This window comes from Pantherophis guttatus, chromosome 5, assembly GCF_059756535.1.
Source record: "Pantherophis guttatus breed Tessera chromosome 5, ASM5975653v1, whole genome shotgun sequence".
Lineage (NCBI taxonomy): Eukaryota > Metazoa > Chordata > Lepidosauria > Squamata > Colubridae > Pantherophis > Pantherophis guttatus.
Window position 1 is genome coordinate 98,338,175 of NC_142067.1, and position 17,312 is coordinate 98,355,486.

At 39.1% G+C, this 17,312-nt stretch overlaps 1 protein-coding gene across 3 annotated transcripts in view; it reads right to left on the reverse strand.

The window, feature by feature from the left end:
• The window catches only part of ST6GAL2 (ST6 beta-galactoside alpha-2,6-sialyltransferase 2), a 69,723-nt gene that overhangs the window by 21,602 nt on the left and 30,809 nt on the right, over positions 1 to 17,312 (reverse strand). For 2 of the 3 annotated variants that reach the window (XM_034419506.3, XM_034419514.3), the window contains exon 2: positions 1,161 to 2,154. In XM_034419506.3, the coding sequence (XP_034275397.1) occupies positions 1,161 to 2,097 (937 nt within the window). In that variant the 5' untranslated portion in view covers positions 2,098 to 2,154. Of the gene's footprint in view, positions 1 to 1,160; positions 2,155 to 15,540; positions 15,661 to 17,312 lie in introns of all 3 variants that reach the window. The other variant, XM_034419523.3, reaches the window with a different exon arrangement.

Here is a 17,312-nt window from a genome sequence, read left to right on the forward strand (position 1 = left end):
AGTGTAATGGAATTTTGTGTGTGTATAAATCTCTCCAATCTTAACCAAGTTTTAAATGTGGCATTTCTATTTAGATTGAATAATTATTTGATAGGGAAAAAAGAAAACTAAAATAAATCCGAACTGTTTCATACGTTTATATAATCAAAAATGTTATAAACTGAGTATTCAATCTGGCTTGATAACATTTCCACTTGAAATACATAAATCTGTAAAATTTGTTTCTTTCAATTTCTAATTTTTCAAAGACCAGGTATGTTTGTCCTATTTCTAAACCACTTAGCAAAATATGCCCCAAATTGTAAGACATATGCATTGTCTTAATACAAATATTTTGTAAACCCTAACCCTTAATATATTTGTTGACTATCGATTTTTAAATGTGTGTTGTATGTATTTTAAAATTTAGAAAAATGCAATATACATTGTTTCTGTACTGATTCAGGTCATATGAGTAATATGAATTTATATTAAAAACAAAACGTACAATTTTTTTCTCCAAACACATTGTTCCAAAGGTGGTTTTCAAAAGGCAACTGGACTTCCTTTGTCTTTTCCTTAAAGATGTTTTGCTTCTCATCCAAGAAGGTTCTTCAGTTCAGAACTGAAGACCCTTCTTGGATGAGAAGCAAAATGTCTTCAAGGAAAAAACCGAGTCCAGTTGCATTTTGAAAAGCACCTTTGGAATAACCATGACCTGGATGACTGAGAATCTCCACAAACCTCCAAATATATTCACAAAAGTATTTTTTTTTTGCTGGGGGTGGGGGTAGGAGTTGATAGAAAAGATCATATAAAAAGGAGAAACTAAGTGTTGGAAGAAAAAAAATCCCTTCTCATAATACTTATAAATTTGTTGTCTTCAACCGGAGACAATGCATACTACTACTTGATTCAGAAGAAGTATGCCTTGCTATAGTGTCATTGCTGGAGAATAGCAATATGGGAAGATTGCTACAAAATGCTGTTCTGTTTAATTCCAGAAAAAGAATATGGTTGCCTCTACACAAAATAGGATGCTTTCTTATGAACTTTGGTCTAATCCATTGCTTCTTTTATCTTATCTTATAAAGGCCAAAGAGTACAGAAATAGCCCACATGTGGTTATCTGGATTCCAGCTACATAGCAGAGTTCAAATAAGCTAAACATCTTTACCCACCTATTTCATGCCCGAGAGAAGAGTTCAGTATGGCACCAGCAGACATAACAACAGCACAGCTTCCAAATCCACGAGGATATAATTTATTCAGTGAAGTTTGAGGGACGTGTTTTTTCCAACCAAGAACTGAAAAGGGAGCTTCCTCACCATCAATGGTTCTGATCTTTACCCGTGCCTTGAGCTCACAGAAGAGTTGTTCTGAAGTCAGTTGGGAGTTTTGCTTCCCTCTGAACTTCACCCCATGCTTGTTGGCATTCAAGTAATCTTTCATTGCTTTCTGAAGGCGAGGATTCAGCATCTTAGAAGAGACATCTCCCCTCCAAAGCCTGAACAGGAACGATTTTGACATTGTGGAATAAATTTCATTCCATTCATGGGACTCTTCAACCATTTCTCTTCTTCTGTGATTTAGGTCTCTTTTCTTTATCTTCTTTTGAGGGAACCAACTGTTCTGTAAAATATTCCTCTTCTGAACCTCCCCCTGTGCAGAGTTTAATTTCACTATTCGCTGAACATTATTTGATAACTGAAGCTGACCAGCAGCAAATAAATAATCACTGTTCCTCTGATGAAAATTGCTTTTGGATTTTCTTCTTAACTGAGAAGGAAAAAATTCTTCACTTTCAAAACTATTATCTAAGCCAGTCCACTTTTTAATATTCCCAGTCTCTGACTTGAATGAATCTAAGACATCTTTGTTGAAGAGCATCTCATTGACTGTTTCGGAGAAGGGTGGGTCATGAATTGCTCCCATGATAACCCTCTGTTTGCCTTGAATAGGCAAGAGTCTTTTAGTCTCAACATATGAAAAGGAACTAGGAACTGCATCTGTGGTGTTGCTATCTGTGAAATAGATGAAGATAAATAGGAATAGGAGGCCCCAGGCAAATATTCCAAACAGCATTACTTGTTTCCATTGTTTCAGATTGGGTTTCATGGCAATGTTTGCGACAATTCCTTTGTGCCTTAAGGGTTTTATGAAAAGAAATAAGACCTGGAAAAAAATATAGTATTAATGAAGCTCTTGAAATATTCACAAGATAGCAAAGAAGCAATCTATTTTTCAGAAAAATAAGAACTCTAAATGTGATGATTCTGAACAACTTATACCAAAACCATGCTACTCTTATTATAAGATAGACAGCTTTTCTCTACTAACAGTTCAGTCACATAATTTGTGATATAACCATCATTGAGGAGCCGAGGTGGCGCAGTGGTTAGAGTGCAGTACTGCAGCTACTTCAGCTGCCTGCTAGTTCAGCAGATCAGCGGATCAAATCTCACCGGCTCAAGGTTGACTCAGCCTTCCATCCTTCCGAAGTGGGTAAAATGAGGACCCAGATTGTTGGGGGCAATATGCTATTTAGTATACTGTCTTTGGTGTAAGCCGCCCAGAGTCCTCGGAGTGTGGGCGGCATAGAAATATAACTAATAAAATATAACTAATAAATTCTCTAGTAAAACGTAATTTTATTCAGTAAAATTTGTATGTAATAAAATTGAGGTGGGATTTTTATTTCTTGGATTTTTAATGTAAGTAAAGGCTCCCAGAGTCATGGGGTGTGACTAGGACAGCCACGTAAGTTTGTTTAATTATTAAATAATTGTAATAGGCTGCTACAGGTCAGGGTGAACCATTTGACATTGTCAGTTTGTCCAGATAGGAAATTACTCTCTTTTTTACTGAAGACTATTTTGTTTAATCCAATTCTCAAAAACAGAAAGGAGTGACAGAGAAATTTAAAAAACCTTGTGATAATTCTGAAACATAATAGATACTTAAAGTACATAATCAGACAGTCTTGCATTTAGGAAAGTTTTAAATTAACAATCATTTTGTAAAACCAATCAGACCAATCTATAGTTATAAAAATATATTTATCGGGTAAAGGGAAATAGAAATGTAAATACAGGATTCCAAATATATAAAAATGGTCAAATCTAGTTAAACTAGATATTATCTCCTTTTGGAATTTTTTAAAGTGCATATTCACTATAGAAAGAATGGTTGGAGAAAGTTTATCTGGGCGTTCTGATTGGATGCTCCTCATTAATTTCTCTTGAATGTGTATCCTCAGTTTTATACATTGGAGGAGAGTTAAATAAAGTGAAAGCCAATTTCTTTGGGGACCCTGGTGCTTTACCTGAATCAAAGACAATGCTCTTGTATGATGTCCTGGGTCTAGCCATCAGCCAGAAATTATTTAGTAGACTAAATCTATTATCCTAAAGACCTCTGCTGGAATTGTAGAGGAATGGTCTTGTGTCATCAATTCTTCTTTTGTATCAATGGGAAAGGTCCTTTAGGGAAAGCTGAATTTTATGTATTCAGCATTGGATGATTTTAGAGGAAATTGCGGTGTCATAATTAAACCATGGCCAGTAAACTAGTGCAGAATCACACAACGTCTAGTAAATAAAATTGTTTTAGTCAAAAGTAAAGAAGAGATGTAATACAATCTATGCGCATTTATTAAGTAATGAATTTTACAGAATTGATTGAGACTTTATTTCAGGTGCTAAAGATCTGAAAGCACTAAAATATGCTAATGGGAATTTAATGTACTGATATCCTGTATCAGGAGACGATCATCAATGCAATCTAATAATTAGCTCAAATTTTGTACAGATTCAAGACAAGTATAGACCTGACATGTAATATTTAAACATTTGCTGGGCACTTAAGTTTTCTATATAATCATGTGCTGTTATCTTTATCCCTTCTACATACCTATTTTTGAAAGGTGAGGATAAGATGGCTTTATCTTAATACAACCTGAAAAGTTTATTTATTTATATTTATTTATTTGTCAAGCATATATAAGGTATAACAGGTAAAAGTATAAACATCATTTGAATACATGAAAAGAGTAAGAGTAAGAAGGAATATTAGGACAGGGACGGTAGGCACGCTGGTGCATTTATGCACGCCCCTTGTGAAGCAAACTTTTTAAACAATTAAAATCTCTATATAAACAGTACAATTAATGATATTACTTGCACTTAAATTGCAATATAGCAAAGTCACATGACAGTTAAAATCATGCAGGTCACTATTTACAAAGAGCATTCTCTATTGAAATATGTGCTGAATAAGTCGTATTTTTCCTTTGATCATTTACAAATAGCTGAATGTAGCCCCTCTGCTAAATCTATTATTTGTAACAAAAGGTATCTGAAGGTTTCTAAACTAGATTTCCTTCTATTTATTATGGGAGAACTGAATGGAAGAAGCATCTCTATTTCTTTCAAGCAATTTCTTTCATTTGTTCTTATTGCTTAGAGTTCCTTTAAAAAAAAGAGAGACAAGACTTATGAAGCTAGGAAAATCAAGAGTTCGAGTTTACGCACTGTTAAATAAAAGACAGATGGATTCCCCTCCATCACCACCTTTCAATTAGAAGTTTGTTTCCAAGTTAGCAAGGATTTTGAATTATTATAATCAGACATTCCAAAAGCTAATTTCTTTTGAAGTCTAAATAGGTTAAGTAGAGAAAATGTTTTACAGTAGTAGTATTAGCTAAGCAAAGTAATTAAAAAAATATTCTCAGAACAAAGTGAATTATAACTTGTCTTCAGAACCTGGAGTTATACATGCTCTGTAGCCCAGCGTACACTTACTAGTGATGTAGTTACATTGAACAAGACTGACATTTTTGCTTGTGTCCTGAACTGATGGGCCATCAATATACCAATACCAACATCAACCTGTCTACAGGTGGTTCAATGTCCTATCAGGGATCTTAATAGTTATACACTATTGGCCTGACTTGCCCAGCCTAGATCCTCCAATCATTGGGAAGAGGGAAGGTTGGGTTTCAGGACAGAATAGGAAGATTCCATGCATATACTTAGATAAGCATATGCAATATACTACTTAACCTCAGTAATTTTGCTTACATATAACAGAAATGGCAAGAAGTATGTCAATTATAAATGATGGTTGTATTCTGATGTCAATTTAAGGTATGATTTGTTTATTGAATGACCACAGCTGACCAAGAAAACATGAAATACTAGATCCGTGATGGAGAACCTATGGCATGCGTGCAGAAGTGGCACGCAGAGCCCTTTCTGTGGACACACGTGCTGTCAGCAGCTGCTCGTCAGTTTTCCAGCACATGCATGCATGCCAGCAGCTGATCTGGCTGGTGCACATGTGCACGTTGTCCACTTGGTCTTTGGGTTTCTGGCGCTCTGGTGCGAAGATCAGCTGGTGCACCGGAAACCAGAAGAGCAGGTGGCTGGCTGGTTTGAGTTTCTGGGGCTCCAGTGCATGCAAAGACCAGCTGGCTGGTGTGCATGTATGTGCTGGAAATCAGAAGGTCAGGTGGTCTTCGAGTTTCCGGGGCTCTGGCATGCACGTACGCATGTGTGTTCCGATTTGACCACTTGGTGCCAAAAAGGTTTACCATCAGTGTACTAGATCATTGATAGCAAGACCTCCAAGGTCCCTTCCAACTCTGTTATTCTATTCTAAAACATGGTTAATAAAATATTGGTGCAAAACATCACATAGATTATAAACCTCCTGTTCTGATGAATTTAATTAAAAATTTATCAGTGAGAAAAGCCAACCAGCTAAGTTTCAAACAACTGCTACTTGGAGCAGTTTAAGAATATTACACTGGTAGCAAAAACGGAGAAACAGTAGGAAAAGGAAACAGAGAACCTCACAAATTCAATCATTTTTTTTCAAAGATACAATGAGGAAAATATAGAATTTCATAGAAGAAAATATTATCAGGAACAAAATGAAGCACATCATTCACAGGGTAGTTACCTTTACCTGTCAAGATATTCCTATGGATCAAAAATATTCATTGAGCCACAAGAAACTGCTGAGTTTTTATGGACAGAAAACATATATCTCAATTAGTGAAGGGGCTAAGAGAGCAACTGATAGCCAATCTCATGTCACCTTGGTCTCTCAAACTGGTCAAGAGTCTTTCATTATTTTAATGCATCAAGTAAGCCATCTGGCTGATTTCCAAAGAATAGTGATTAGGGAATTGAAAAAAAATCTTATTATGCAACAATAAAGAAATCTGATGTGTGAGCTCAATGAGAATGTATCTACTATTCTCCATCTTCAGTCAAAACCTGGTACATGTCATGGCTTTTTTTGACTACAATGAAATAAATGGTTCAGTGACTGGTTGGCTGGGCTCATTTAAAAAAGTTATTCATGATGTCTCAAATATCCATGAAGTCTCAGATATTGTCATGGTCTGACCACTCGCTCCTTCGACTTGACTTTCTGACCGCCGCACCCCGTCGCAGGGAGGCGGAACCGACCAGGTGGTTCCGCCCCAGGCGCCTGATGGACTCTGATAGGTTCCAGATGGAGCTTGGGCCATTTCCTGAGAATCTAGCTCATGACTCGGCTGATGACCTGGTGGCCGCCTGGGATAGGGCAGCTGCCGGGGCTTTGGACCGGGTCGTGCCTTTGCGGCCTCTGACCCGGTACCGAACTCACTTAGCTCCTTGGTTCTCCGAGGAGCTGAGGGAGATGAAGCGCCGGAAAAGACGCCTAGAGAACGGTTGGAGGGCCAGTCGTTCCGAGTCTGACTTGACACTGGTAAGGTCTCATATTAAGACCTACGTAGTGGCGATAAAAGCGGCGAAATCTAGCTATTTTGCCGCTCTTATCGCGTCATCAGATAACCGCCCAGCCGCCCTGTTTAGGGTGACCCGCTCCCTCCTCCATCTGGGAGCACGGGAGGACCCCTTGCAGGGCCGAGCTGAGGATTTTGTACAGTATCTGGATGATAAAATAACTCAGATTCGGGAAGACTTGGCCGCCGACTGGGTTAGTTCAGACGAAATGACTGAGGCAGGTCTTGAGAGTGTTATCTGGGAGGAGTTCGATCCTGTGGCTCCCGAGGACGTGGACAGGATCTTGGGACGACTGAACGCAACCACATGTTTATTGGATCCGTGTCCCTCCTGGTTGGTGCTGGCTTTCCGGGAGGTTACACGAGGCTGGCTCCAGGGGATTATTAACGCTTCTTTGAGCGAGGGTGTCCTGCCGACCACCTTGAAAGAGGCGGTGGTGAGGCCTCTCCTCAAGAAGCCATCCCTGGATCCGGCTGTTTTGGCTAACTATCGTCCAGTCTCCAACCTTCGCTTTATTGCGAAGGTTGTTGAGAGTGTGGTGGCGCGACAGCTTCCCCAGTACCTGGATGAAGCTGTCTATCTGGATCCGCTCCAGTCCGGCTTCAGACCTGGGTACAGCATGGAAACGGCATTGGTCGCGTTGGTGGATGATCTCTGGAGGGCCCGGGATAGGGGTTATTCCTCTATCCTGGTCCTATTAGACCTCTCAGCGGCTTTTGATACCATCGACCATGGTATCATGTTGCGCCGGCTGGAGGGACTGGGAGTGGGGGGCACCGTTCTGCAGTGGTTCTCCTCCTATCTCTCCGACCGGTCGCAATCTGTGTTGACAGGGGGGCAGTGGTCGACCCCAAGGCGCCTTGTTTGTGGGGTGCCGCAAGGGTCAGTCCTCTCGCCCCTCCTGTTCAACATTTATGTGAAGCCGCTGGGTGAGATCATCCGTGGTTTTGGGGTGGAGTTCCATCAGTACGCTGATGATACTCAGCTGTACATTTCCACCCCAGACCATCCCAATGATGCCCTTGACGTGATGTCCCAGTGCCTGGAGGCCGTGCGGGTCTGGATGGGGAGAAACAGGCTTCGACTCAACCCTTCCAAGACCGAGTGGCTGTGGCTGCCGGCGTCCCGGTATAGCCAGCTGACGCCATCGCTGGTTATTGGGGGCGAATCATTGGCCCCCACGGAGAGGGCCCGCAACTTGGGTGTCCTCCTGGATGCGCAGCTGTCTTTAGAGGGGCATATGACGGCCGTGGCCAGGGGGGCTTTTTGTCAGGTTCGCCTGACACGCCAGTTGCGCCCCTTTCTGGACCGGGACTCCCTACGCACGGTCACTCAAGCACTCGTCACTTCTCATCTGGACTATTGTAACGCTCTCTACATGGGGCTCCCCTTGGGGTACACCCGGAGGCTCCAACTGGTGCAGAATGCGGCTGCGCAGGGGATTATGGGAGCAACGGGGCGCTCCCATGTGACTCCTCTCCTGCGCGAGCTGCATTGGCTTCCGGTGGACTTCCGGGTGCACTTCAAGGTGTTGGTGATCACCTTTAAAGCGCTCCATGGCTTAGGGCCAGGGTACTTACGGGACCGCCTTCTGCCACCAATAGCCTCCCACCGGCCGGTTCGCTCCCACAGAGAGGGTGCCGGCTGACGACCCCCAGGAGGAGAGCTTTCTCTGTGGTGGCACCTACCCTATGGAACAATCTACCCCCAGAGATACGAGTGATCTCCGACCTCCGGATTTTTCGTCGGGCCCTAAAAACTTATTTTTTCAGTTAGCCGGTCTGTCCTGATTTTAGGGCTAGTTTTAAAATTTTAATATTTATTTTAAATTGACAATTTTTAAATTATGGGCCAAATTTATAAATTATTTTAACTTTATTTTTTAACTGTGATGTTTGTATAGATGTTTTTTATCTGGCTGTTCACCGCCCTGAGTCCGAAAGGAGAAGGGCGGTATAGAAATTCAAATAATAAATAAATAAATAAATAAATAAATAAATAAATAAATAAATAAATAAATAAATAAATAAATAAATAAATATTCACCACCAGTTATTCTTGAGAAGTAATACTCACCAAATACATTGGCAAAGAATTCAGAAGGGAATATTGAAAAAGAAACAAGCTTTTGAAGGCAAGGGCTTGATACAATCATATCTCACTGATCTTTCACTTTTTGGTGCATCAAAAGGAACATACCTCTTTATTACAGCGATTTTAACCATTTAATCTGATGTAATTTCTACACTAAAGAAGCTTAATTTTTTTTAAAAAAATTATTAGAATGTTTGAATACAATAAAAATATAAAAAAATGAAGGAAAAATAAGAAAAACAGAAGAGAGAAAATAAAAAAGGAAGAAAAAGACGGACCGACCGACAGAAAGAACAGAATTATGATTCCAATCCTTTTTTCTCTCAAGTAATAGTCATTTTATTCTTTCCCTCCCTTCTTTCATCCTTTTTAATCCCTAAATTGTAAAAAGCCAAAAAAATTGGAGATAGGAAGTTTAGAAGTCATCATCCCGTGCCATGTAAAGATAGCTGTGCTTAACCTGACAAATATTTTGTCTGCAAAATACAACCTTAGAAATTTAAGAGATAAAAGAATAATGTTACAGTACAAATAGTCCTTGATTTATTACCATAAATTCAACAACTGTTTGAAGATACGGTAGTGCTGAACGAAGGGATTTATCATTGGTGCCCAAGGTTATGGCCATTGCAGCATCCCTGTTGTCACATGATTGAAGTTCAAGCACTTGGCAGACTGCTTACATTTATGACTCAGGGGGCTTTGACTCTCCCCAACCACCTATGTCTCTAACCATCTATACATTCTGGCCCCTGGAGCCTTGTGCTCTGCTGCCCCAGCTGACTTTTGTTCTTGCTTCTGCTGCTGAGAAGACATGACCAGCCTAGCTCTTCATGAGGCAGCTGCTAGCCACATGACATTTTCTTCTCCTGGTCATGCATGAGAATGCAGCTGGGACTGGGCTCAGGGGGCTGCAGCTTTGCACCATGCTGATGGACTGGGGCTGACCTCTGTGTTGTGTCTCAGGGGACTGATTTCAGTGCAGCCTGAAGCCCAGACTCAACCTGGCCTAGCAGCTAGGCCAGGCATGCCTTGTCAAAAGCAGAGGACAGCAAAGGTCAGCTGGGGCAGTTAAGGTAATAGTTAAGGTGCAGGCCTTGAAACCAGGAGACTGTGAATTCTAGTCCTGCCTTAGGTGGGAAAGCTCACTGAATGACTTTGGGTCGTCACTCTTTCTAAGCCCAACCCACTTCACAGGGTTGTTGTTGTCGGGAGAATAATAGGAGCAGGAAGGAAGGAGTAATACTGTATGTATGTTCACTACTTTGAGTTACTTATAAAGTAATAGAGGCAAGAAAAAAAATCTAATAAACAAAAATTTGGCACACTCGGTTGTTAAGTAATCTTACGTGTTGTTGAGTGGACAGAGTCCAGGTAAGAAGCACAGGGTATCTTGGATATATGAGAAGATTGCTCTCTGCTAGGATTTCAGCTTCCTCGTGTCTCTGGAGGCTGGATGACAGCTGCCTACCTAAGGATTTCAGCTCCTCTCCAATGAGCAGAAGGGAATGCTTTCAGCAGAATGCAGGAACGGAGCTCAAATCTTCAATGTTTGAGCTCCGTGTTTGCATCCCACTGAGGGAGTTCAGTTTCCTCAGCAGGCAGACATGCAGTTGGCTTAGTAGCACACGTTATCACTGACATGGTCATAACCACTAACCTGGGATTCTTTAGTAAAAATAACTTTATAGGAAACAGTTTCTAGTGCGCAGCCCTGGCTCTCCACTGCTCAGCAGGTGTTAAATTAGGAAGTTCACACTGTCTGCTTTAATTGTTACAAGTAGGAATACAGATAAAAGGCTTATAGAGAGAGTAATTTACAATACAAGATAAGCTTGCTAAATAACCGTTTCTAAATGTATATGTGGGGAAATTTATATACAAGTTGTCTTAGCTGGCTAAATAATTTTTAGTACAAAGGTATATATTAAGTGGAAAGAAAAAAAAATACCCACTACCACTATCCAATCTTCTGTGGTGCCAAAACAACTAATTAAGTAGATGGATTGTTTGTCACATTTCAGAATCTGATACTACAGTACTGTATTTTTTTTAGCTTTAGCTAAAGCAGATGAAAAACCTCTAGTTTTAAAGTGAGAACAATCCTATTAGCAAACCCTCAAGAACTGTAAGAGCCAGTAGCATGAATTATCATACAGTCCATCTGCTGTGCTAACATCATCATCCTAAAGTTACCTGTGAATAATTATGTCTGCTGAAGAAGAACAAAGGGGTTATAATTTTAAACTTGTCTGTCTTCTAAAATGTCCCTTTTCCTACATCTGACATATTAGTTGAAAGGTTAACAGTGGTGCAGCAGAAATGAAACACAAGGTAATTAGTACAATGTAGAAAAGCATATGAATGGAAAAACTGTGATTCAAATAGCACTCTCCTGTTCTGACCTAGCAGGTAACTATACAGGAATACACCAGGTATAATTGGATTAGAGGTTCTGTGAAAAATGGTATAAATGAATCATAAGGTCAATAAAAGGTCTATTGGCAATTCCCTTCCTCTCCCACATATCAGACCTGCAGAAATATGTATAACTTGGCAGGGATATTCAACTATATGCCAGACATTATGTTTAAGGAAACAAAATAAACAACGTATCTTAAATACTGAAAATATTTTGAAACTATAAATACTTTGAAGTCTTCAAAAGTCACATGTATATTTCGAATTAATTGAACTATCAGATATATGACAAAGCAAACTTGTTTTATGTATAATTTTGAATGTAATTTATATTTGACACCTTTGAAACTGTTAATCCACATTTATGTCTGAGAAGGAGGAAAAATTGTTTCCTTGATAATGAACTTGTACTTAAATTTTCATTATAGAACTGACTTGAAAATCTTTAATGGGTCATCTTTTATTTATTTACTGTCTTATCTAATAAAATGTAAGGAAGGAAGGAAGGAAGGAGGAAGGAAGGAAGGAGGAAGGGAGGGAGGAAGGAAGGAAGGAAGGAAGGAGGAGGGAGGGAGGGAGGAAGGAAAGAAGGAAGGAAAGAAGGAAGGAAGGAAGGAAGGAAGGAAGGAAGGAAGGAAGGAAAGGATTAATGCAACAAAAAAAAATATTGTGCCAGATATGGAGCCCTGACAGAGGTGGGTGAACCAAGTTCTTGGTCTTGGTTGTATTATGCTTGTATTAAATGTGGAATAACTTGTATGTTGTCAGTTATGTTACTAATGTTATTAATTTTGTCATTATGTTATTAATGTTTTTAATTTTCTTTTTTTTTACACCGTTTTAACTCTTAGCTGCCTAGCTAAGAGTTAATTTAAGAGTTAAGAGTCCGTTTATATGCTTCATGCATATAAATGGATGGCCATATAAAGTTATTAAATAAATTATTAAATTATTATTAAATATATATGACACAGGTGTGTTTGTGCGTGTATGTGTGTATGTATGTATGTGAATGTGTATGTATGTATATGTATATCTGTAGGTATATATGTGAATTTATTCCACTGTACAGCTGTCAATTTTCATGCAGTTTTACAGATCCTGCCAGGTATCTTTAGCATTAACACTCAAGTATTACTGTTTCTCTATATTTTGAAATAAATTTTTATTACTTGGTCCATCCATCCTTGTTACGGTTTAGGAGAAGGTGCAAAAATATTCCTTTTATATCTAGGATTATAAGACTTTTTTTATTTTGCTGATCATGTGGCTTTAATGTTTAAATTTTTTGTAAGCTGCCAAACACCATTTAATTTATTTAATCTGTATTTTAAATAAATGTTATATATGTGTTCTGTGGTTGATGCACCACAAATAAACACGTATAACTATTTTTAAGCCAAAATATGTCATTCAAGCATAATGTGAAACATAACTAAGTCTTCCCATATTTGCTTTTAATAAGAAGGAATTAAAATTATACCTCATCCTGAGGAGGAGTAATCTCACTTTAATCACTGAACAAACTTTGCTTAATTGAATATATTTTGTAGCATTAAGAAACAGTTTCAGGATGGATTGGCTCACAATAGACAGCAATCCTAAAAATAATTGCACACAGAAAGCTATATTGAAAACTTTACAATTTAAATTTAAGGGAGAACTTTTATAAAATGTTTTATAGATGGCATCTAGATCCAAAAAAGTTATCTCGTATGTATCCAAATGTACAACCAAAATGTTGGAGATGTAATTGTGAGGATGCTACTTATTTTCACATTTGGTGGACATGTAAAAAGGTTAAAGCGTTTTGGATTAAAATCTGGTGGATTTTACAAAATATTCTTAAAAAGAGGCTGAAATTTACACCACAGCTGTTTCTTTTGGGTATAGTTACGGATTGTACAGTTATAGAGACTAAATTGATTTTGAATTTAATAACTGCAGCAAGACTGTTGGTGGCACAATATTGGAAGAAGCAAGATTTACCTACAATCCAAGAGTGGACAATGAAAGTTATAAATCTAGCGGAAATGGCAAAAATCTCGGCGTACCTGAAGGATCATTCAAATGAAAGATATTTAAGAGATTGGAGAAGGTGGATAGATTATATTCAAAATAAATATCGGAATAAGAAATTGCAGATAGGTTATGAATGATTATATAGATATTTAGTGTGTCTTTAAGTAATAAAGCTAGGCGGGTAATTAGGGAATTGAAGAAACAAGAGATGTGAAATGTCATAATTGTTTAGATTAGGATTGATTATGATTGTTGAAGTTTATACCCTGTAATTTGTTCTGGGAAGGGGAGGGGGGGAGGGGGGAGGTTGAGGTAGGGAAGGGGGGGGGAAATATGTAAACTTTTTGTAAAACTTTTCAATAAAAAAAAAAGAAAACTTTACAATTTAGTTCCAAACATCTTTAATAGATTACCATTGAATTATTGGGTCAGAAGGGACTATGGAAGTCTTCTATTCCAACTCCCTGCCCAAGGCAGAAGCCATCATACAAACTTGGACAAATGGTTGTCCAAACTTTTCTTGAAAAGCCACAACCAACGGATCATAATTTGAGATTTCTCATTTCTCATTCTCTCACTTACAATTCTTTGTGAGCTGATGGACCTAATTTTGCAAGCATTGTCTGTCGCTACTTGAATTCTTTAAGCTTATGCTTTATCATCAGTACAATAGATACATCCATTATATACAGGTACATACAAAATATAAGAGCATGTTGAATAAAAATTCTGAACACAAAAGGACTGTATCTAGATGAAATTATAATTTCATTTGAAATTATTACCAGCTATTTTGCCTGTTTATTACTTCTCCGTTTTCACACACAGCTATGCAAATCTTCGTTCTGAATTTACTGGCAATATTTCCTCAATGTATTACTGAGTTAGAAAATAGTTAAAACAGTTAAAATATCTCTTAGGCAGTTATGCAGGAACCCGTGTAATTAAAATAGCATCTCAGAGCTCTAAGCTAACACTCTTCCCTGGCAACGTGACAATCTATAATTTTCTTTCAAATGCTCAAAAAAATTTATTTGAACTCTGATCCCAAGAAGTACAGAATAATGCTTAGATGAATGATAATTCCTATTAATGAAAAATTCTACTAATTTTAGGCTTTGGAATGAAGAATGCTGGTAATTTGACTAAGCTAACAATCCTAGCTTAGATGTGTAACAGATTTCCCCCCTATCAGAATGATGAAGCACAACAAAAATCTTGAATTTGAGTTGCAAAATTTGGTGGGGCTTTGTAGTTACTATTCTTTCCATATCATCGACCTAGATGTTTGACTGTAGAAATTAGCTTCTTGCAGTTCATGGAACAGATGATATGTTAACATTTATTCTTAATATAAGACTTGTGCCAAAACTAAGCTTTCTTTCTTCAGCGCTCCATAATAAATCAGGAAGTCTTCAATTAACCTTAGCTTCCTGTTACACCTGAACTGGAGCAAAGTGATTATCAGACTCTGTTTTGAAGTTAACCTCCAGAATGACTGGGATCAAAAACATTTAACCCCTCTTGGATTTTGAAGGAAAAAATAGATCCCTGAGTCTTGTGTCTATCTTTTGAATCTATTAAAATATTTACAGAGTTACATTCCTTAGGCTTTGCGTTCAACTTCTAAAGTTTGGCCTTCAATATGGTGCACAATTACTGGGTACGTCCTCAGACCAAACTTATGGCACATCCTTGTTTTAACACTTATTTTCCAATCTTGATCGATAATTTCTTTTGTTAACTTGGTATACAGATAGTCCTCAATTTACAAACATTTGTTTAGCCACCAAAGTTACAACAGCACCGAGAAAAGTGACTTACAATCAGTTCTCACAATTATGACTATTGTGGTATCCTCAGAGTCATGTGATCAAAATACGGAGGCTCAACAATAGGCAAGTATTAATAATAACTGCAGCATCCCAGGCTCTTGTAGTCGCCATTTGTGACCTTCTCAGCTGGCTTCTGATAAGCAAAGTTAATAGGAGAAGCCAGATTTGCTTAACAACCACATTATTCACTTAACAACTGCAGTGATTCACTGTGGCAAAAACTGTGGCAAAAAAGTTTGTAAAATTGGGCATGACTCACTCAACAACCACCTTCTTTAGCAGTGGAAATTAATGTCTCAATTTGGGTCATAAATGGAGGACTACATGTACTCTAATACTCCGTGGATTTTTTCTTTTCTCCTGGTTGCCTCAAGTAAATCAAAATATACCTCATAAACTAAATGGAAAAATAAATAGTCAGAAATGCTGGCCAGTGATAACCATGGTACGAAGTCACAGGAAAGTCACATTCATCCTCACTTCCAATTCCAACTTGTAGAATTTACATCCTGAAAATGGATAAGAAATGATACAATTAGCCATGTCCTGCTATGTAATATCAAACACCAGGAATCTGAAATAACATTAACCCAAGGCAATCACACAGTCAAACCTCAAAGCCTTTTAATTTAAAAGAAGCAAACTAACAAGGTTAGATTCCAAAACAAGATTTAAGCAGGTACTAGGTACCAGGGTTCTAAGCAATAGAGCTAATAGATTGGAAGAGAATTAAGTACAAGTAATCCTTGAGTTATGACCGTAATGGAGCCTGCCCATTATAGTTGTAACCAGTGGTGGAATTCACATTTTTTTACTACCAGTTATGTGGACGTGGCTTGGTGGGCATGGTGTTGCTTGGTGGGTGTGCTTGGTGGGCATGGCAGGGGAAGGATACTGCAAAATCTCCATTCCCTCCCCACTCCTGGGGGAAGGATATTGCAAAATCTCCACTCCCACCCCACTCTGGGGCCAACCAGAGGTGGTATTTGCCAGTTCTCTGAACTACTCAAAATTTCCGCTACCAGTTCTCCAGAACCTGTCAGAAACTGCTGAATAGCACCCCTGATCGTAACCCAAGAGGATGTTAATTGAATCATATTAAGTGAATGAACTTCAGTCCTTGCTCTCCCTAATACATTTGTTAATAGAGGGCATGGATTGTGTGCATGGAACAATCAGGGGTGGAGAAGATCATGAGGAGGCTAGTGCAGGAACAAGACTACTTGCCTCTGGCCATTCACCCCACCCTATGATATCTCATGCTACACTTCCCACCACAACGTCTTGGGCCTTCTACGCACCAACTCCCTATTATCAATTGCTCACTTACCTTTCAAATATCTCCAGAGCTCAAGATGTTGGGGTAGGAAAGGAGAAGAGGCTGGGCCATGTGGCAGAAAAGTCTTTTTCTCAGATGCTGGTGAAGCTGTTTTCCTTTCATCATCACTAGATGATAGACTTCCCTGGCGTCCACCATTAGCTCTCCTAGTCTTACATAGTGGAGTTAATGGTGGGGGAGAAGGATGCAGCCAACCTCTTCTTCCTACAATGTGTGCATCCTTATGCACATTTTCCCTCTTTGCAACAACACTTTTGCTAAGAGGGAAAGCGTGCACAAGGGCACATGTGCGCTCGCTCACATGTGCGCGTGCGCACACACACACTTTTCCTCTTCAAAAAAGTGATTTTGTGAAAAGAGGAAGCATATGTACGGACGCGCACACACTACTCTATAGGAGGGAGAGGTTTGCTGTTGGCTACAGGCCTTCCCTCCCCCACCATTAACTCCACTAGTATAAGACTAGAGATGCTAATGGTGTGGGGGGGGGAGGGAGGGAAGTTTACCATCTAGTGATGACAAAAGGAAAACAGCTTGGCCAGCATCTAAGCTAAAGATGGTTGCTTTTCTGCCACAGGGTCCTTTCTTTTTCTTTCCTACTTCAACATTTTGAGCTCTGGAGATCTTTGAAAGGTAAGTGAGCTATTGGTGATGGGGTGGGGAGGACTACGTGGAACTCTATGAGCTAGCAAACAGCCTAGTGCCTATGGGGACCTAGTGGTGCAGGATGGGTGAGAATCGGAATCATGTTGCAGTATCTCTGCGGTCAGTCATAAGAGCGAACAATCACCATGGTACTGCAACATATGCAGCTTCACGACC